This window comes from Rhinolophus sinicus, chromosome 1, assembly GCF_057876585.1.
Source record: "Rhinolophus sinicus isolate RSI-liver-muscle chromosome 1, RSI-T2T, whole genome shotgun sequence".
In the NCBI taxonomy this organism is placed as follows: Eukaryota; Metazoa; Chordata; class Mammalia; order Chiroptera; family Rhinolophidae; genus Rhinolophus; species Rhinolophus sinicus.
In genome coordinates this window covers 177,721,243-177,744,692 of record NC_142501.1, presented here as the reverse complement: position 1 = coordinate 177,744,692, position 23,450 = coordinate 177,721,243, and the positions used below count along the sequence as shown (strand labels likewise).

The 23,450-nt window shown below is 31.6% G+C and overlaps 1 protein-coding gene across 8 annotated transcripts in view; it reads right to left on the bottom strand.

The window, feature by feature from the left end:
• Positions 1-23,450, bottom strand: part of RAP1GDS1 (Rap1 GTPase-GDP dissociation stimulator 1) — a 130,558-nt gene that overhangs the window by 29,848 nt on the left and 77,260 nt on the right. For 5 of the 8 annotated variants that reach the window (XM_019741118.3, XM_074323298.2, XM_019741119.3 and 2 more), the window contains exons 5-6: positions 17,061-17,207; positions 4,254-4,382 (exon numbers count right to left, since the gene is read on the bottom strand). In XM_019741118.3, coding sequence (XP_019596677.3) covers positions 4,254-4,382; positions 17,061-17,207 — 276 coding nt within the window. The remainder of the gene's footprint in view (positions 1-4,253; positions 4,383-17,060; positions 17,208-23,450) is intronic. The other 3 variants (XM_019741122.3, XM_074323300.2, XM_019741121.3) reach the window with 1 other exon arrangement.

Genomic DNA, 23,450 nt, shown 5'->3' with positions numbered 1-23,450 from the left:
CTAGACGTTCTTCTCAGAAAATTCTGACTGAATTCAATATAGATTGGTTGCTCTCTCTTTTGTGGGCACAACTGACATCCTGGAATTTCTCTTAATCATTATTTTAATGGATCCTTTCTTTTCCTTCCTGTATTAGATACTCTATTATATATGTCCTTTTGCCTTCTCTTGTTTTGTCTTGGTGGGGGCATGTTCTAGCAGCTTCCTGAGAAAACTACTATATACAGAGTATAGGAGGTAAACATTTTGAAATCTTTTTTCTTTTTTTTGAAATCCTGACTGTCTGAAAATGCCCTTTCCCATCTCGACTATGCCTTTAATTTAGTCGCTCACCTCATTCCATTACTTTCTCATACTAGCAATTATCATAATTTATGATGATATGCTTATTTATTTGTAAATTCATTTAAACAATTCCATTTCACTAACTGCATAAGCTCGAGGGCAGGGACACTACATATTATTTTAAGTCTGACAAACAGTATACAGTATAGTGGCTAGTACATAGCAGGTGTTCAAAAGAAATTTACTGATTGAAAGTGTGATTGAACAAGTAAATTAACTGAAGGGTTAGGTTGTGCTCTCTAGTCTCTAGTAAATCTGTCAATATCAAATAAAAATATTGCAAATTCAAATTTAAAAGAGAAAGGAGAAACACAAATCTCATTATGGCTTAATACACTTTTGATGCACTGTTCTACTGCTTTTGGCGTGTGCACCAGATCTGGGCAAAAATGATGAAAATCCACTCCAAGACTTGCAGTACGATTGCTTACAGTCACATAAAAGGAGTAGGGGTGGACTGTCCAATTAGCTACCTAAACGCTCAGAGATCATATTCTACAAATGCAGCACACCTTACCCTAAAAGGAGGTTAGTTCGATTTAAATAAGTATGATTCAACTTCTGAACATTGTTCGTTGCTCCTTTGCTTCAAACAATGCTTAAAATGGAGTTCAGAAACATAAAATCACAGGTGAAGTAGACAGGACATCATCATTTATCTAGTTATGTACTCTTACTCGCTTTAAAAATAGCGTTAGCACTCTTATTTCCAATCTATATTCTATTCCTCCAAACGCTTATTAAACTGAAACCAAATCACTGTAGCTAAGTAATGCAGGCCATTTGCCAGCACAAGGAAACAATGCACTATGATTAATACAGAAATTAAAGAACAAAATCTGTACTTATCCTGCAGATGGATACAGAGAAAAAGCAGCATGAAGTATGATTTGGACCTTATATCTGAATTAACGGTCATGGATCTTTAACAGACTTTTAGTCAGAAGCCTCATTTTCAAAAATCATACATGAGTTTCAAGAGTTAGTCCTAACACTTATATTACCCAGAGAATCCAACCTCCCTCCCCCATTTCTTCTCCCTAGAAGCAAGCACATAAAGTTTTTAGCTAATTCATTGGTACTTAACCTCCACATCTTTAAATAATATATTTGAATTGCTACTTATTGATTTTTTAGTTTTAGGTATTTTTGATTGCCTCTCCACTCTGAAAGATAAAGCTTTAGCATTCTTTTTTCCTGTCTCTACCATACCCTCCACATTATCAATGTAATTATATGGTAATTTTTGTTATATCAATTATGAGTGTTTTAATAATATACTATTTCATTTTCCCTGGAATTATTTTTTTTTCTTATTTGCTTAGTTTTCTATATACTTATCATTAATTCTTTAAACTCTCCATCAGTTGTCTAATCATCAAGCTTATTCATTTTAGGTGTTCAATCAATTTCATCTCCTATAAGAACTTCCTCAACCCTAACTCCAGGAGCCTTCTGACTTGTTCCAATATAGATTGGTTGCTCTTTGAAAACAGACTATTTGGGGCTGGGCTCTCACATCACCATACTAGCAATTCCTGTTTTAATGTTGGATCTCTTGTTTCCTGGTTCCTATGTTGTCTTCTTTCTTAATTTAAATTCCTTGTTTTGTTGGAACACATCTTGCAGTGGTTTCAGGGGAAAGGTATGTAGTATATCAATTTTCTGAGATGTTTATGTTTGACAATGTCTTTATTGTAACCTCACGATTGACAGTTTGACTGGATATAGAATTCTATATTGAAAATAATTTTCCCCAAAATTTTTGAAGGCAATACTCCATTTTCTTCTGTCTCCCACTGTTGTTTTGAGACATTTGATAGCTATCAATTCACAATTTTTTTTGTAAACAACTCCTCTCCCCGCTTCTCTCTCAAAGTTTGTAAGATGTTCTCTTTATACCCATTATTCTAAAATTTCACATTGATAATGCCATGGTCTGGGTCTATTTTCATCCACTAGACTAGGCATTTGACAGACCCTTCCAATCGTGAAAATTATATACTTTAGTTCTGTGATACTTTAGTTATTTGGCAATTCCTCCTGTTTTTCTCTTTCTAGAACTCTTAAACTTGCACTCAACGAGAACAACAAAAACGCAGAGCTACATTTTCCTTTTCTGCTCCAGTTTTGAAAGATTGCACTTGTTATTTATATTTTGTTTTTATATCTTTAGTGAGAAAAACCACACAAATTTCTGCTATTTAACATTTTTATTTAAAAAATTGACAAAAAGTAACACTAGCATTTACTGATATGCCATATTCAGAAGAGTGATATGGACTTGATATTTACTTGTGTCAATAAAAATAATACTATGTGAGGTGTTAAGTCATGGGCAATAAAGCCCACTAAAAAGAGAAACGGTATTCTGGGGCATACATGTTCTACTTCAGTATTGATTTATAACCTAGCTATTACATGAGCATACAGGCTCACGATACAAATCTAAGTAAACAAAGGAATAGTTCTCTCTTACCCTCTCTTCCTCCAAATGGAGAAAGGGCAGTAACAGCTGGGAACAGAGTATGAAATTGGGTTAAACTAAACTGGGTACATATCCATCTTTTAATATAGACCAGGGATACGAGGCTGAATTTATGTGGTCTATGGAATCTCCCAAATAAATCCTGATACCTTAATATGTATGTACAACTCATACTAAATGGTGTTTATGTTTCCATTACAAAGCTTTGACATTATCTAGGATTATGACATAATTTGTTTTATTTCTACAACCTATACTGAACACAAAATCCTACATCCCATTTTAATAATGGAAAAGAGTAACTTGTGAAGCAGTAAATAAATGTTCTTTCATTCCTGGTCTTATTTGAATCACGCAAATAAGAAGACAGTATGGAAAAGAAGAAAAGCAGAGGAGGAGAGAAGCATTCCCAAATACCAGCAGAAGACCCATGGAAAAAGAAATGACTTTTAAAAATTAACTCTGATAAATAATCTCTATTCCTCTAACTTGAAGTCAAAGAAAAAGTAAGTACTGAAGTCAAAATTTTAATGTGTAGTGTATAAGGACATGAGCTTTTAGTTAGAAAATCCCAGGTTAGAGTCCTGTTGTTTCTGTTTATTATAAAATAGGGATAATTAATAGATGTTTTTGTTGTTGTTGCAACTGTTATATTTTGCTATGACAAAACATCATTTGGCTTCACTTTCCCCATAACAAACAATTTATTATGAACATGGATGGGTGGTAGATTCAGACCAGGAGTTGTAACTTCCTATCAAGAATCATGGGAAGGAGAAAAGAAAGGGTGCTGTAATTGACATAGAGGAAAAATAAAACAGAGAAAGGAGATGGGAGTGCTGGGGATATCAGTCCTCTGTTATGACTGAGCTATTTCCAGTGCTGGTCTGTTTTTTGCTTGTCTTCTGATGTTCAAGGGTTTCTCATAGGTTTTTCTAATGCTGTTACAAATATATTCTTATGAAAAAGACACCTATCATTTTCAGGGATTTTGTAAAAAGAGGAGGAAGAATCGTAGTCTGATAGATTCCTTTTCACCTGATAATGTAATAAATTATTTAGTCTTTTATTTTTGCCCTGGAAATACAATACATGATTTCAAGACCATCCCTCATATAAAAAATACTAAAGTCAAGGAGAGATCATTTTAAATATTCAACTCTATTAAATAATATGTAAGTGTAAACTTTAGATCTTAATACATAATTAGGAAAGCAAAGTAGCTCTCAATTATAAATAATACAATCATAAGATATAATTGGATCTATTTTTTAAACATTGAAACAAATATCTACAATGCTTCAAAAATATGTATAAACTAATATAATCTAAATGGATACCCAGCTTGTTAACATCTAAAGAAAAATTTACTGTAAGTACATTAAGTTAATTACATTAGTGGTTCATGACTAGGACTTACCAAGTTCTGCTAAATTGCCAAATGCAACAAGACACATTTCTGTAAGAGCTGAATTTTGGCAGTGGATACCCAGTAACTTCACTAAGGTAGGAATAACACCCATATTGATAAGCTGAGCTTGAAGGGAATCTGCAAAAACAAATAAACAAAAAAGTGTTCATGCACCAAACAGACATTAGTAAGAAGAAAATACCCCTCATTCTCTCTATTGCAAACTCAATACTATTTTAATTATAGTAAAGGAAGATTAAGTCCATTCATATAACTGTCTTGAAAATTTTTAAGACATTAGTTCAGAAGAGTTGAGTCTTGAATCTTTTCAGTGATTAAAATAAATTTAGAAATAAAAATAATTTAAATATGTCAAACATCAGCTTTTTTTTTTTTAACAGGGTCTTATATATACCTTACAGCATTGACTTTAAAGATGTATAAATATTACCATTGGTTTTTAAGTGAAAAGTTAGACAAAGTAACATTTGCATTAAAGGAAATCACAGTATATGAAAGCATAAGAAAAAAATAGTAAGTTTAATAAAGATCAAGAGAGAAGACAAAAAAATCTTAGAATCCCTTAATAAAAAAAATGAAAGGTATGTAATACACATAATTTATTGTTTGATTAATTGCAGCAGAGCATTCTTTGATGACTAGGAAGAAAAGTAGTTTTAACAAAGCAAAAAATGGGTTACTTAAAATATTTTCCTTTTCATATTTTTATTTAATAATAGTGACAATCATCTTAGTAAAGAAAGGAAAATTTGGTTTGAGAAGTGAAGAGAACGAGGTCAAACGGCTTTGTCATCATTCCTTGTCTTCAGTTTCTAAGAAATAAATTGGTTTTAAAGTACTTAATATGCCTTGGATTTCCACAATGGTTCTTCAAGAACAGTGATAATAGAATACCTGTAACAAAGTTGAAGGTAAATAAACCAAAATGCAAACCAAAAGTACTGCCTCTTCGAATAAGCTAAGAAGGAAGATATAAACACTCATATGGCTATGTAAAATACTAAGTTACTGTTAATAACTGGTTCATCCAAAGATATAGAAATGCTTTCAAAATTTGCTTTCTTTTAACAATAATATGCCATTTTGAAGCAAATATTTTTGTCCAAATTCTATTAAGTTAGCTATTGAGAATAGAAAGATAAAAATCTGTTTCTTACAAAACACATTTTCCTCATAGCATGCATGCATCCCTTGACAGAGTTTGCCTACTAATCTCTTTATCATTCTTCATAGTTCTTAACCTAAAGATAAGGAGGTGGTTGGGTGATTATCAGAAAAGAACCTAAAGATAGGGTTGAGCTGTCTCACATGCCAGCTGGTTACCTGCCTGATGATCTTTGTAGTTAATTTGTCCCGCTTTTAGAGTGAAGTATGAAGAAATAGCCAACAAAAGGCTTATACCCCTGAAAACTGATCAATGGGTAATTACAGATATTATCTGGTTCAGTTGTGGGGGCCCATCTCTACCAGAAAGGGTACTATTATCAAAACAATAGTAGAAAACAGGCCTGAGAAAAAGGAAATTTACATCTAGAGTTCAAATAGTCTAAAACAATTTTAAATTTTGTAAATGAATTATGAAATCTGTTCTAAAAAGAGATAGAAATAAAAAAAATATTCAACTATGTTCTTTATGTTTTTGATGTTAAATAATTTTTTCTAACTATACAATTCAGCAATTAATGAATGATTCACAATACGTATCTTATAGGCAAATTATTTATGTTATATGGTATAGTATTATTTATATGTTATATTGGCAGAATACTTGTATAATGGTTATAGTAGTTATAACGATCATGCACCAAGAAGCTTTCCATGTTAGAAATTATTTCGATTACTTACCAGTAAATAGAGTTCCTTATTATTGGATCACCTCTGCAGTTCTTTGTTCTTTAGCAGTATTTTTAACTTTCATTTGTTTATTTACTCATTTTGACTACCTCTTCAAATACGGCACAACTGCTGAATCATTAAATTTCAGGTATGTAAGCGTGAGCACTAGCGCATGCATTGAGTGTGAGTTAAACTCCACTATATGTCTGCATATATGTAAGCATCACACACCCCCTCAGTACTGTTGGCACAAACGATAAAAATCCAACAGTCCAGGGACATCAGAGGAATAATAAATTTTATGAAGGAGGTAACTCAACAGGAGAATGCCACTTAGAAGATGATGTTCTTTATGTTCTCCTAACTTGGCATCTCTACAACTTTCTTGGACTGCTTTTACAATATTATGAATTTCGGTTCCGGGGAAAAGAGGGACGAAAAGTTAAGAAATGTTGCAGAGTTTCATACAATCTTTGGCATACAAATTAAAGCAGTAATATTTGAAATTGTGGTAGATCAGGAAAAAAATAGCATAGCATGATGGCATATGGTGTGAATCGCCATAATTCATGAAAATAATGTTGCTTCATGAAAATGTGTTTTAAAGCTACACAGGAGGCAAATTAATAGTATATTCACATACAACACACATACCACACACGAGTATAAAGAGAAAAATAGTCATTCAACGGACGGACTCATTTTAGAGCACTTGGGCGCTTTCTTTAATATCCAATTCTATGATGTTAACAAAACAAAATTTATACTCAAGTAACTCTAAAATCTGTTCATACCAATTGTAAGCAGTTGTATTTCTGGGATAATGAATGCCCAGAAGAGAAAAAAACAACTTGACTCCTAGGTTGATACAAATTCTCATTTCGAGATAAGCAGGCATCCTAATACATGGTTCTCAAAGTGAGATACCCAAAACCCTTTCAGAGGATCAAAAGTCAAAACTACTTTCATAAAAATGCCAGGATTTTATTCGCCCTATTCACTGTATTCACATTTGCAATGATGGTAGGAAAACAATGGTGGGAAAAACTGCTGGGGCTTTAGCATGAACCCAGTCAGTGGCACCAAATGGTATTAGTAGTCATTATATTTTTAACCATTACACACAGAATAAAATAAATGCTATTCTTAGCATTTTTTTTAATTTTGAAAAGTTATTTTTCAAATGTTATTTTAACTTTTTACAAAGTTTTTTAATTTTGAGAATGTTATTTATGTTAACATATGGGTTTTTATTATTTTAAAATGCAATACTCCATTTTAATTTCTAATACAATAAATATTGACAGATATAACCCATATAAACAAAAGTTCTTTGAGGTTTTCAGTAATTTTTAAGTGTCTAAAAGTGTCCTGAGACCAAAAGTTTAAGAACCACTGCCAAAGGATTACCTAACTTTTATAAGAAATAGGGGGAAAAAATAGAAAAGAGATTCTGAATTTCAGTGATGTGCTTGGCATATGTGATTTTATATATATATATATATATATATATATATATATATATATATATAATATATCTAAAAACATGCTAGGAATCCTAGACTTTGGTGCTCAGATATGTTGAACAAAATTACATTAATTAAGCACCCATCTCATTTTGCTTATTTGAGAAGAAACTCTACTTAAGCCTAGGAGAATATTCCATGATTGAGTCTGTTTGCCTATTTCAGTTACAACTTAGTATGTTATCAATAAATCATTTGGGGAGGGGGCTAAGAAGGGGTCCTGTTTGTGTGGAATAAATTAGTATTAATGCCTATTGCTGAAAACAAATGATTAAGTTTAATCATTGTTTTTGTTTTGTTTTTAATTGCCCAAAGAAAGGTTGTGAACGGACTTCAATGGATAGTAGCTGACACCCATGCTATCATGAATGGCATCAGGAATATGACTTTTAAATCAAAGACTAACTGGAAGAAATTCTTAGAACCATAAATAGATCATTCTCTAGATACATTTGAGAGAGCAGGCAAAACGATGCACGATTTAGACTTTTGGCATCCCTCAATGAATACCAGAAACTCCAGGGGAATGTTTATCAGAGCTCAACAAACAAGTCACAAAAATGCAATCCAGGCCCATACACAGCAAACAGTTATGTATGACAATCTAGACAGCACAATGTCATAAACATCTGAAGACAGTTTAAAACTGCTCCTGACACATGTCACAGACAAATACTGAACAAAATACAGAATTACAAAATTACATAATATCGAGGTGACACAGGCCCTACATGATCTATGCGGAGGAAGGAAGAAAGGCACTGAGGGTGTGCAATACAGATGCATATACAAAGAGATATAAGGCAATCAACGCATGCGCTGGTGTGAACACTTACCTACCTACATTTGAATTTCAATGGTTCCATGCTCCTCGGGTCACACTCATGGAAACTCCAAAGAGATCTGGAGAGAAGATCTCAAGTTGAAGAACCTTTTTCCCCCTGAGTTTTAAGTTTAATGTTTAAAACATTGGTATAGACAGATTATAGGTCCAGAAAAGTATGTCAAGAATTCCAGTAACTCAATTGATGTTCATGTTGAAAAGGTTTCTTAAGAAGATTATAATACATGTTTATCTTATTCCTAAAACAATGTTATAATACTATTAAACTTATTGATAAATAGGACTTAATGATGAAACTGTGTCAAAATAAGATACACACAAAATTCAAAACAGTCTCTACATAGGGATGTACACATGGTGTTAGTCATAGTATAAAAAGCATCCTATTTACAGGTGTGCATAAAAACCCTAATCTACAGTCAAATGAATTATATATAGTAGAAACAATTAAAAAAAAAGCAAATATAAATCTTGATGAGAAGTTCTAATACAAATTGGATAAAAACTATTTGGGTGTAAACAAGACTTAAGAAAATTGTCCTTGACTAATGGCATATGTTTATTTCCATAAAAAATTAAAAATTAGAAACAGTATAACAGTGAAGTAGAACTTACGAGTTTAAACAAGTTGTAGCTCTAGTATAACAATGAAAAGTAAACAGACTTAAATACAGCTACTAAGAGGATGCTTGTGGTTAAAAACTTTACACACACACAAGTGCAGGTATCTTTTTTTTAATTGATAATGAAAGTGGAGAGCTATTATTCTAAACCTAGTGTTGAGAATATAAAACTAAAAATATTTACATGTGATTAAACTTAATTGCAAATCAATTATTTTAAAAGCCCTCTTTATACAAAACATGCTTTATGTTTTGCACCAAGATTACCTTTATAATTTAAACCTCAGGTTATACATTTCAATTACAAATAGAAATTTCAAAGAGAAAAAAAAGAGCACCAACATTCATTAGTATTGAGAATACTGGCAATTTAAAACAATATATTTACATTATTTCTTGCTTTCTTAACGTTAACAATAAAAAAATTGAAAAGATAGTTCAAGTTTTCTTCTGCATTCTGAAAATAAGTCCTTACAGAACAAAATGTCCCTTTCATAAAAGTTCTAGAGGTAAAAGACAAAATTACATGAGTGTAATGTAAAACAACAGCAACAAGAAAAAACCCCAAAGCAAAAATCACAAGAAAGAAAAAATGTTTTATTATTCTTAAGAGGCACACCCATTTACTGTTCTTAATCCAGTGACATCTAGAGTGATTATGTCTTAATCTAGTAGATAATTTTTTTTTCTAGACTCACCCCCAGTTAAATTATTTACTATAGATCAACTCTTGTTGAATACTACTACATAATGAATAATGAATACTAGTACAAAGTAAATTTCTACAGACATGCCTACTCTGATTAAAGAAAATTCTATACTTTCATCTTAGAAAGAAACTGGCCTTTTAAAGGTTAAAACAAGTTTTTTTTTAAGAGAGCTTCTGCCAGCTGTTTTCTTAAGCAGCTCTTACTGGGAGAAATAAATCGTCTCTGTCATCATATGGCATTGCTGAGAGAAAGGCCACATCTACAGTAAGTATAAATTTAAGCCTAAATTTTTGTATGGCAAATTAAGCTAAAAACCAGGTTAATTTATATTACAACATGTATATATATCTTACAAACATATGTGTTTAAAAACATAAAAATTCTTTGTTTTACAAAAGGAGTTACTGGCTTTAAAAAAAAGAAGCCCAAGTATGACTAGTTACCCTGGAGCATTACTGTGATTAAGTTTTACCCTTTAAAATTACACAGAAGTTATTTGTAACACACAAACTGTGTTAACAAGATACTGCTACACAACCAAAAGATTTCTGGAAAATACCCATTTCCAAACATAATTTCATGAAAAATGTTTTCATACATAAAATATAGGCAGTTTGATGTTAACTGGATTTTACTTGTAGTTAGAAAACAGGATTACTAATTTTTATACTAGTTAATTTACATATGATACTTTTCTGCTTTCTCTCTGAATAGGTATTTAAGTGATCTAAATTACAGATACACTGATATGTGGCCACAATCCATTATTCATCTCTGGGTTTAAAACTTGTGTATGGTCAATACTTCAGTGCTTTGATACCATCATATTTTGATAGAGTAGTAACATCAATAATAAAAACAAGGCCTGGGCTTTCAGTTTTACCGTTACTATCTAAATGTTCATTTTCGAATATAGGTAAACATTCCACGTACAGAGAAAATCTCCCTATCTTCATATGCTGAAATCCTATCAAGCAGTTGAAATGTAAATGTATATTTATATTTCAATATTAAAATGTGGCAATAACTAATGATGGTGAAAACTATATAAATATAAAAATAAAATCAAGGCAGAATAAGGGATTAGATTATATACTTTCCTTAGAATTTACAACATAAAATAAGTGTTAGAAGCTGTTTTTAATTTTTAGTTACTTAATTCAATTCAGGCCTTGAGTCTTTCAAGAAAAAGTCCAATTTGGGAATTCTTTACATCTTGTGAGGATGAGTTAAAATCAGAAAGCCAACCCTGCCACCTCAAATTTTCACTCTCAGGAAAATCTCAAAAATAATATTCAATAACATCTATGATTAATCATCTCTAGTCCAGATATAAAGCAAATAAAAAAAGAAAAACATGTAGAGAATGAAGAACACCAAACACACTTTGTCATCTACTGCTCTCAGTTAAAATTGAATATCTATTTAGTATCAACTTTGATACTAATGTGTTAAATGCACTATCCTGTATAAATGCACTATCATAATCAGGAACATCTAATAGCTGAAAAGCTGAGAAAGTATTATTTGTGTAATATAACTGTAAACTTTAAATCATTAACAAAAAAACTATAAAAATTTCATTTTTTTGTAAAAAATTTCAGATTCTTTCATTCAGAAGTTCATTCTATAATGACCAAAGCTGAATATTAATCCCACTACTTGACCATGTGGAATTAATCCAAAATGTGCATTTGGTACCTACACCTTTACTAAAAACCAAGTTCTTAGTCTGTGCACTAAGTAACAGCATTATTATAATAATCGTTTAGGAGGATTATGATGAAAAGCTAACCTTGCCTAATTGGTCAAATTTAACAGGCATTATTAGCAGAAGGTACAAGAACTACTAACTACTAATTGCTTCAGTAAAACAATATGTTGAAAATGACATTTGTAGCAGAATTTCATGAATGCAATCTGCTTCAGTAAAATGATTAGAAAGCTCTGTTGGATGAACAGTAAAAATTCAAAAACTGCTTACAAAGAGAACAACAATTAATAAATAAAGAATTCTGATATGTTTTTTAAAAGCCTAAAAACTTCTCAGCTGCACAATAAAACTTTTACACACTTTCACACACTATAGTACTTTAATTTGACAAACTGGGCTTCAAAAGATGTGAACTGGAGATGTACATCTCTAATGCTTTTATAAATAGAACAATGAACAGAAAGTACACTGAAAAGAGTATACCGGAAATTTAATATAATTTTAAAAAGACAATGATTTGAAAAGATAAAATTTTACATTTTGAATTTTTTGTTCGTTTCCCTTAACATTAGGCAAAAAGTTATTAGTATTTAGGAAATACACAGAATTATTAATTAGCTTGTACCCACACTAAATAAATTTAGGATATAGTTCTTCATTTATGCAAAGCAAATCATTTTTCAATCATTTTCTAACATCGAGGCTATGTTTTTTCTTACCTGTAATAAAGTAATACCAAAACATAAGCATATACTCAGAGCCAAAGTGCTTTTTAGTTTTTAATCAGGATTATTCCTTGTTAATTTCTATTCTTCTTATTTTAAGTATAAAGGAAAAAAACAAGTCAGCAAAGTTATCTGACTGAGTTCACTAGGAAAATGAACAGTATGATTAGAATTGTGAAATTGTTGCTATTGTTTAAAATGAAAGTAGCAGCTAAAATTAATTACATATTAAGTGACCTTTAAATTAAAGGAGAGAACTTGCTTTACAGGTCTATTTTCAACAACTGAATTTAATTACCAGACTTAATACTTAAATTCAATCGTTTTGCTCCAATAACATATCCCATGAGCTGCATTTCCTAAATCGCACAGATGGCCTCCTTTCAACCATAGTTTAGTTATCTTAAGTCCATGGAGCAAATAAATGTGAGAATTATCATGAGTGTATCCTGGAGAGACTTCAGGACCACACACACAAAAGAAATTCAATAACAGGGAGTTATTAAGATATTAGAGAAAAATCAGCTCTATATGTAAAAATCCCACATATACATTTATGTCATATATATATATATATATATATATATATATATATATATATATATATGAGATATAGGTCATATGAAGTCAGTCACAGACTGTATATTACGTTACTTATTTTTAGAAGGAAACTAAGTTTTCTTTCCTGATTGTTTATTTCCTCTTACGGCATGGTTTATGCAAAACAACTACAGTCTTTGCTTTAATGCTTATATCATTACTAATTTGCTTTAGAGTTAGAACAGACTTCTCCCTGTATTTTGTGTCTCTAGCATTAAGCGTATTAAGAAAAATGTTAAACTCTCAATTATAGAGTTTTCCAGGAATACGTATTGATTAATCGTGGTCACCTATAATATAATAAAAATAGTGACTACCAACAGATTCCTTAACAAGGTGTTAAATTATGCTGGTGCTTTGCTTTAGATTACTGATTTGTTTCTATTCAAACTGCTACCAACTTTCAAGTCCACATATGCATATGAGCAATTCTGTGGATCACCTATGGTAGATTTAAAAAACCACAGGTCCAGAACTGTTATTATCAGAATGATTTCACTGCCACTTTCAGCTGTTGCCAGGTATATGAATAGGGAATATCAACTCATATAGAGTTTATAATACTTCTAACTTATTTAATGAAGAAAATGCATTCTAAAGACATCTTTCTTCCAAGTTTTGATTTTGTTAATAGAATTATAGACAATACTAAGTATCCAGAAAAGTCAACCAATAAATATTTTCCAAACTCCTACTTTATGTTAAAATGGTGTTATATATGAAAACAGTTGGCGATCTGAACAAAATTTTCAGTCTTCACTGCAATGCTTTGGCATTGGGTAACCGAAGCTAGGAAAAAAGACATCCAAGAAACGAATGAGATAAAAATATCTACAATAATAGGTTTGAGTTCCTTGTTTATAAAATAACTAAAAGTTTAAAATTGCAACTAGATGAAGATAATACAGGAAGTTCAGCACATTTTCTTCAAATTGGATGTCAAATCATCAACATGCTTTTCCTTAACGACAACTGTCAAACACTCGGACAATTCTGAAGGGTCAAAGAAGTGGAGTGTCTTTTTGCCATGTGAAAAACAGGTCTGATTTCCACCAAAAGGATAAATTTGAAACGATTTTTACTATACGAAAAGTTTTATTTTTCTTATTCTATTTAAATATTATTTATACAATATTGATACAACTTTTCTGGCTAAGCAATTATAACTTTTTCTATTCAGACATTCCCTATTTACCTGTCTATCAGAAGTTCCAATTGCTTTACCAATTAAGGAAACAAAAGGATAATATTCAACTAATAGCTTAAGACTGTCTAGTCTAAAGCTGGGTTGAAAAGTTTTAAAACTCATGAACCTTGAGTTTTACACAGCTTTATTGAAGGGTACAAAAATGTCTTTACTGAGTAAGAATTTTCATAATATATCTGTCTTGCATGTGTTTAGGACACTTGTTTGATCCCACATTTAATGGATATAAAATTGGATATGCTCAGGTTGTCCATTGTATGGACAGAAATTAATATATCCTAAGTTTCAGTCTGGTGTGAATCCACTTTTCAGGATTAATAAACAATTTGAAAACATTCTTGTCAGAGAAACTAAGTTAGTGGGTCTTTGTGACCATTTTCAGTAGTCACTTTTTTATTTAATAAAATTTATCAATTGAACTAAAAATAACTCCCTATAAAGAAGCTCAAGTTATTAGGTCCAAGGGTAGAATTAATTTTTCTGTTAGAGTAACAAGAAGGTATTTATCACTCAACTATCCTACCCACAAAGTAGCCGAGGTTTGTATACTGAAATTCAATAGTAAATACACATAAAAAGGAACTTTGTTTACCAATGCTAATAAAAAGTGTCTCCTAAGTTTCAAAAGCTCCATTTCTTTTTCTCAGTGATTCATCTAGGTGAACAGAATCAATACCAAATGATCTGAAGTTAGCCAAGAAGACTTAGTATTTAAGTTGGAAAGTCATTAAACATACATTTTAAAGAAAAAACTAAATAATCGACACACAAAACAAAGATGTCTAATTATTATGCAAAACAAAAAACATATAATTTAAGTTAAAGAGTATTATGGAGAAAAACAATAACTTCACAAACTAAGATCCCCATGAAAGACAAATATAAAAGGAAGCAGAGGAAAGAAGATAGTTATTGATTTGGCATTTGTTCCTTTAAAATACTAAAGATAACTTTACTTCTATTTTATCTAGTAAAATTTAAAAGGTTTTCAAATTGCAGCTTTTAGAATTATGGAACAAAAACACCACTGCTCCAATAATGTTCTGAGAAGAGCTAATATAGCTTTCCAAAGTATCTAAGTTATTTCCTGGGAATATTTGCACACCAGGAAAAAAACCTGCTCTTACGAAACAAATATATTATGCACTTGGACTGTACACTCTCATGTTTTTAATCATAATATTCCGAGAACACTTCTCTGCACATTGTGATATCCTATTACAGGGACTCAATCACCGTCTCCTTTGGATAGGAATTAGGGATGTTTTTGAAGACCATTTAGCCATTTGATAAGCTTTTGTAGATTTTTGAGCAACAGCTTCCTTAAAGGACAAACAACTAGGTTAGATGCAAAAGAAGACAAATTCTTTTATATTCACAGCTGCTATAACTTCATGACTAGTTTCTTTCATTTATCTTTCTAAACCATTCTCCCACTTAGCACTTGTCCCACTTCCTCAGGTGTCTAAGCCTGAGTGAAGTTGAGGAGAAAGGAAGCAACATGAACAACTGGCCAATGATTTCTTAATGTAATCCAGATACCTGTGTTTTATGGTCAAATTTCAATTATTTAGAAACTAGCTATTCATTTTGTAGACTACCCAGACTCTGTAGTTTCTGTTTCTCTCATTCATATTTAGCACATTTTCTCTTCAAAATGATCAGGGGGGGGAGAAGAAGATGGAATTGACCCTATAAAAACTATCAATTATTATTGCTCGAGTTTAACAGGCAACCTTTTGATGAATGAAAACTTTTTAAAAAATTACTATTATGGAAAATTTTAACTCAGAAGTTTAAAACTTATGTCTCTTGGATAGATGTGACCAGAGGAAACATTCTGTTAAGCCTGTACAGTGCTAAAAAAAGAAATGTAATCCAACATTTAAAAATTACATGTCACATGAAAAGCTAGATTTTCAGCTTCTCCCATCCCAAGATGAAAAGTTTTGGCAGTATTTAACCAAACTGCCACACAGAAACAACTGGCTACAGGAAAGCAGTGGCTCTCCCCTTTCAATGGGACAACGGCTGCAGTCCCAACAATTGCTATTGTCTCTAACCCCAGGCAAAATGTCAGTAGTCATTTGTCATCTATGTTTATCTTTTTTTTTTTTTAATTGAGAATATTTCTTTGGACCCATGACTACCAAAAGTAAAAAAAATGAAAAATATGCCTAAAAGGCCTTGTATTTCTAGAACACATGAAAATAAAGAATAATATTACATGTTCAATATGCAAACAAAATGTCTCCGTCAAAGACTACTAATGAAAACGCCATTATGAAAGAAACCACTAAAAGGCCTTATTTCTAGGAAGCTACGAGAATCTGAACACTTGATCCATGAAATAATTCATATAAAATAATAACAAATGAATTTTTTGTGACATTTAAAAGTATAGTGAAGCCTTCATACAACTGCTTCTATGTTCATTTAATTAACAACCATGTAGGCTATCTGAAAATTATGGAGATGGAATTTGTTGTTAGATTCTAAGAATGTTTTACAGAGGAAAGAAACTTCTGTTTACAAGTATTTATTAAATTTCTAAAATCAGTTAACTGCAATTGCTCTGAACTTCATTTTTATAAGGCCAGATTTAATTAAAAGTTTTTTTATTCTTACAAGTAAATCTAGTATCTAGATAAAATCATTTTACTTACATAGACAGTGTTTATGTTTTAAAGATACTCCTAGTACTAATATAAACACGAAGCTATTTTAAAACTGTTTATTTTTAAAATGTTCATAGCAAGAAATCTTAAACCATATACTATGTTTTTTTTTTTTTGTTTTTGGTATTAACATGTCAAAAACTAGTCCCATTTAGTAAATTAGACCATTTTGTACTGTTTAAAACACTGCAATTTAATGTTGGCTAATTATTAATTTTATATGCCATTTATGAATTCTTGGTTCATAATTTTTCTAAATATGCTTGTACTATAGTAATGATGATTTTAAAATTTTTCCCCCAGAGATAAAGCAAGTTTTCAGTTTTGTTTACCATTCTCATTGCTATAGTTCATCAGCATGCCACAAAAGACAGTCAAGAGCTTCTCACTGGCGGGGTCTGTTCTACTGCACAGTGACCTTAAACGGTCAATTACAACCTGTGCACCACCTGCTTGGTCAACTGCACTTCTGCCCTCATCTGTAAAACAAAGAGTTAAATTAAAAATAAAAGAAAAAAGAAATGTACCTTACAATTTCAAATACAAAACATAACAGTGTTATTCCTTAGTTAGTAAGTAGAAAATAAACCTAAGGGCGTTAAATATGTCTTTTTGGAAAAACAGAACAAAACAAATAAACATGGAAATGGGAATGGGATGGGGAAAAGAGACAATCACTTTTTAAGAGAAGAAAAGATTATTTGCATTGGCATCATATAGGAACTTAAAGAACGTCTCTGTCTTAGGAGTTTATGACTATAACATGAAATTTTTTGTTTCCTCATTCACAAATGACAATTCTATGTAAGAGAAAAAAAATTGGAACTATTATTCTGTTGGAATGTTTTCTCCCTCAGCTTGGAAACCATTAAATGTATCTTTCTTTTGGTGGTTTTCAAAGTCAGCTATTATTAAAGAAAACTGTCTGTGGCACAGTATATTTCTAGACCATAATATGTAATTCCTAAATATTAGGACTAGAGTCTTTTTAATGGCATTTTCTATAGTCCATAAGCATGCTCCCTTTTCCAATTCTTGGTAGTTTGTGTTTCACTTTCCTTATTCTCTCCATTCGAGAATACAGCAGTATAAAACATTATAACCAATGGTCAAATGATGGTCAAACATACATTCTGTTATATGTACATCTACATTACACAGAACAGATATCATTTAACTACTGGAACATATAAACAGCTTTAGAATACTTTCTCACCTTTAAACATAGAAACGGAAAGAGATGAAAGAAAGAATATCTGTCTTTCTAAGTCTGATTTCCTTTCATAAAATATGATAGACTCCGGAACAGTGCTGCCCAATAGAAATATGAGAGCCACAAATATGAGCCATGTATGCAATTTAAATTTACTAGTAGACACAATAAAAATAAATAGGTGAAAAATTAATTTTAGTCATATATTTTATCCAATCTAATATATCTAAAATATGATCATCCCAAATGCAATCAATATTCAAATCATTAATGAAATGTTTTACATTCTCTCCTTGGTAATAAATCGTTGAAATCCAAGTGTACTTTACACTTACAGTTCCATGTCAGTTCAGACTAGTCACATTTTAACTGCTTAACAGTCAAGTCTGGCTAGTGGCTGTCATACTGGACAGTGTAGCTATAGGAGAATAAAGAAAGGATCAGCAAAGGAAATACAGCTATAAAGTTAGTAAAGAAAAGATTTTCATTTTCCTAATAAAAGAACTGAAACTAAGGTCACATCTTTATATAATCATTGCCAAATCATATTAGACAATGAAGTGTATCATTTATAGTGGTAAGCACACACACATACACACAACTTATATAGCAGTGCCTCATAAATACTTGCTTCATCATTTTGATAAACTTTAAGAAAATCCATACTAAGATGAACATAGTTTTTGCCCACTTAGTTCTGTACCGTATTCTCTTAGCTTATTATATTGTTACACAGATGCAGAACAGGACCTTATGCTAATCAGCTAATAAGATCACAGAAAATTCTTAATTGCCAGGGTACTAGTCAGATGACTCAGCCAAGAATGTTGGTCATAGCTCATTTAGAAATCTAATTTCCAAAGTTTTATTTTCCAATAACATAATTGTGAATTATCTAAATTGTTGAGCAATTTGTATGTGTATGATGTCAGAGAAAACTGAACACTAGGATTACAAATCTAAATGTTTGGACCTTCAATAATATGAGTATACAGTATATCCCATCCCTAAACTGCAAAGCTTAAATACTACGTGATTCTAATTGCTAACTATGGGCTTTCAAAATATAAGTTGTGCGTGCTTTGAACTTAGAAATCTTTCAGAAGAGCTAGCTAAGCCTTAATTTCATGAACTAGGAAACTGAGTTTAGAAACTATGTGGAGCCTATTTGCAGTGTGCTAAGCTGTCTTCCTATTAATACTCAGCTATTCAATATTCAAAAAATTCAATTCAATAAGTTTTAATAAAAATTTGTTCAACAAATTTTAAAAAATGAAATAAATAATACAACTAAAATTAGAAGGCAAATTACCTATTTGTTTGTTTTAGAGATAGTGTTTTCCTTCCCTTTCTTTGCTTCCTTGTCCCATTCCCTTCCTCTCTCCCTGCCTTCTTTGGATTATCTACAGCATAATTCTTCACTCACGTGTTCTGAAGAGTTGGATGCAGAACATAAATTCAAGCTCTACATTAGAAATTACATTATTATCAACTTTGAGAAGAAAACCAAAGCATATATAATAATAGATATGTGAATTGAAAAAATATTAACCACTACCATAGGAATGTTTATTCCCTCCCTTCTCCCTCCCTCCCTCTTCCCCTTTTGACAAATCAGATAGGGAAATAAGGTCAAAGAGAATTTGATTAAAATAACGAATCTGAGGATGCAACGGAGCAATGGAATAAATGGTAATGTTGTCTTTTACTCTACCAAAACCAGCTAAAGAGTAGGTCTTTAAAGATATCTTACAAATCATTTGCAATATACATCAGGACATCTGTCATTGCACAAGTTCAAATAAATTGTTTTCCACAGTAAAGGTAGTTCTATAGATTTATGTTATATTAACATGAGTACTATTATTGTTCACTTAAAAATAATTTCCAAAAGTTTCCTTATTCAAAACTTTCATATCCCTGAATGTAGGCTCACTTTTAACTCTTCTCAAAGTAAGTAACTTCTAACTTTCGAAGCATCCTAAGTTGTCACCTCTAGAAATATAATTTGTATTGTAATTTTCCATAATTATGAGGTATCCAACCACTGGAGAAAGTCTAGCCCACCAACTGTTTAAGCCCTGCTACATTCTTTGATGATGACCTGCCACACAAAGTAGTTTCCAACACAAGTATGGCCTTCCTTCACACTGGGTAAGAAGAGGGCTTTACATCTAGAGATACTGCACTTCCATACCTCTTCAGTAGCCAAAAGCAGGAAGCAATAAAACTTCTAAGTAACCAAGTTGGCATTTTATTATCAGGTACATGTTATACATTAAGGCTGAGGAGCAGACCTAAAAACACCACTGCATACAACTATTGTGACGTGTTAGTGTATATTAATTTCAGATTTTCTGGTATGTTTTTCCAAATAGGCTGTCCCTCCTCGTGGGCAGCAAATGCCTAGTACATATTAGGCATGCAGTATTTATTATTGAATGAATGGAGCCTTTGGCTAGATTTTGGTAAATTACCATTCACTTTGAGGATGAATGTGAGCATTTGTGTATGCGCGCGCGTGCTTTTCTTTATGTTTTAACCACCAGAATAAGATTTAGCTTTGTTTGTTTTTGAACTTTATTTGAAGGAAATCATGTCATATTTATTCTTTTGTGCCAATTTTCTTACATTAAACATTATGTTTGTAAAATTCATCCACTCTGTTATATGTTTCCTTGCTGTATAATAATATTACTTGTATGAACACATCACAATTATTTGTTCTTTTGCTGATTATTATTTGGGTTGTTCCTAGGTTTGGGCTATTATTTATAATTCATAGACAGTATTATTGATTCATTGAATCTGTACTTCCACTTTCTAGATAATGACAGATCTCCTATTGGTTCATTGAATCTGTTCTTCTTCCACTTTCTAGGTAATGACAGGTCTCCAAAGCTAGTGTACAATTCCAGTAATGTGTGAGTTCCTGCTGCTCACCCCTTTGCTACCACTTGGGTATTATTTGATTTTTAAAGTTTAGGCTATCTGACGGGTGAGGCTGAACCTATTTATACAGGAAGATATACCAGAATATACAGGAGCAGGTCTTTGATGACAGTCACTTTTCTGTTCAGTAAAGCAGCTAATTGAGTATCAAAAGTATACAGCATGCATATGAAAAAAAGACAAAACAAAACCAAAAACCCCACAACAGTCCAATTTAAGGAGGAAGGGAGAGAAAGAGAGAAACAGATGTATATACCGATATGAGACTTTGAATTTAAAAAGTGCAAAAAGAGCCAAGTAGCTATTAGAAACTGGTTATAAAACCTATGCAATAGTATGACTGGAGCACAATTCTGGAACGTTTTTATATTCATGCTTATAGAAAAGCCTTATAGCAGCATCAGCAAATACATTTTGTTTTTATCATTTCTATTATCGCCAGTTCTCTCCAAAGAGAAATTAGAAGGCTCAAATCTTCGAAAAGACTACAGAAGAAAATTGGAGAGGCAGAATGGTTTTGGATGTAAAAGAGGCCCGTAATCTGCAATAGTAAATTTTATCTGATGATAAAATTTTCAAAATACTAATTTATTTTTACAATTTAAGTCTCTAACGTACATGCTACCTTCCACTTATGTGGCTTAAATATCACCTTTTTCATATTTCTTCTCAGAAATACTCAGTATAAAATACAAATTTAAAAAATCTATTTTAAAAGAATTATGCTTAAATACATATTTGATATGAGTTTTCCTCCCACCCTTTAATCATTTGTATAATAACAAGATCTTGGTTCCTTATGTATTCATCTGGTCAAACAACTTATTTACACCAAAAATAATAATCCTTTGTGACATCTGGAATGGTTACTGTGGTGATAATTATGATGTAGCACCCCAGAAAATTATGACTACATGAGAGAAATAAACATCCGGAGCTGATCATACTAATAACCTTTCATCCAAATTTTGTTAAAAAATAATACTGAGAAACAGGAGAAAAGTATGTGTGTGTAAAGATACTTTTGAATTAATTATCTTTTGTGTTTTCAAAGAAGTTTAAGCAAAGAAAGAGTTCACCTTTTTTAATTAAAGTCTATTGGGGTGACAGTTGTTAGTAAAGTCACATAGGTTTCAGGTGTACAATTCTGTAATACATCATCTACATATCACATTGTGTGTTCACCAACCAGAGTCAGTTCTCCTTCCATCACCATATATTTGATCCTTTTTACCCTTAACATTCTAAACTGTCATGGATTTGTGCACTGTCTCACTCTCTCTGATTTCTATAAAAGCATTCTGCACATAATGCTCTGCAAGTGTTAATTAGCAATGTTGGCTGTACATAGGCTACATGCATACATACACTACAGGAAGTGCTAGAGTGTCTGGCATAATTAAAGATGGCAAGGAATATAAGGTACAAAGGCTTTTTAAGGTTACCAAAGGCCAAAATGAAGGCTAGGGCACTGAGCAGATAGATACAAATGAATTTCATTGTAAATGTACTTTAGAAATAATACTCTGATAAGTGAATTAAAAAGATATATTATAAACCGTATTTTTTTTCTTATATTTCAGCTCAGACTTTGCTTAAAGTAATTATGATTAAATAATCAGCATTGTGAATGAAAACTTGGGAAACCTGAATTCTAATTCCATGATCCCTCTTTCAACACTAAAAAAGGTATATTAAAATACCTGTGCCATTAAGTTTAGCAAGACAATAGAATGGCATTAGTATCAAACGAGAATCTATTTTAAAAGATTCACCTCTGAAGAATTCTTTGGTAGCTTTCCCCCCAAAATCTTTTTAGAGTATCCATGAACTTAAACATTAAGATCAATCTATATTATACAATATCTGTCTAAAATGCAACTAAACAGAAGTCATTAGACAAAATCTATTTCATATATAATTGGGTAAGAGCTTCATGAGGTATACAACAATAATAACTTTCAAATCCGTATCAAAATTCATGGTGAGGCACGCATCTATTTATTCAGATCCATTTTGAGATGAGATATTTCTAGAACTTCCAGATGTGCTTTAAAGAACAATATTTAAAAGCAAGTAAAGAATGAACGAATTTATATAATTTTTTAATTTTGTAAAATTGTAGGCTTTGTAAGCATGAACAAGCCGTTAAACTGTGCTGCACAATCTTTTCACATGTCCCCATCACATTGCCCATGATGACCCATCCAAATAGTCACAACTTTCTAAAGCTCTTCCCTTTCCTAATCTCTGCATTCTTAACTGAAACCATGATTCCTACCTCAAAGAGAAAACAGAAGACATCTATAGAAGATACAATCTTCCTCATTTTTCACCCTCTCCACTATCTGATGGAGACTTATACATGCATCTGTTCCCAATCACTTTCAGTACCTCCTACTGTAATTTAAGTTCAGTTATAGATAATTAAGGGTAAAGAAAAAAAAGGGAGAAGATTTATTTTCAACAGAAGGTAAGATATTTCTCTTCAAGTAAAGTTGTAGAAATGTCCGTAAGTTAAGGTCTCTGAAGACCTGAATGGAAAGACCATTTAATG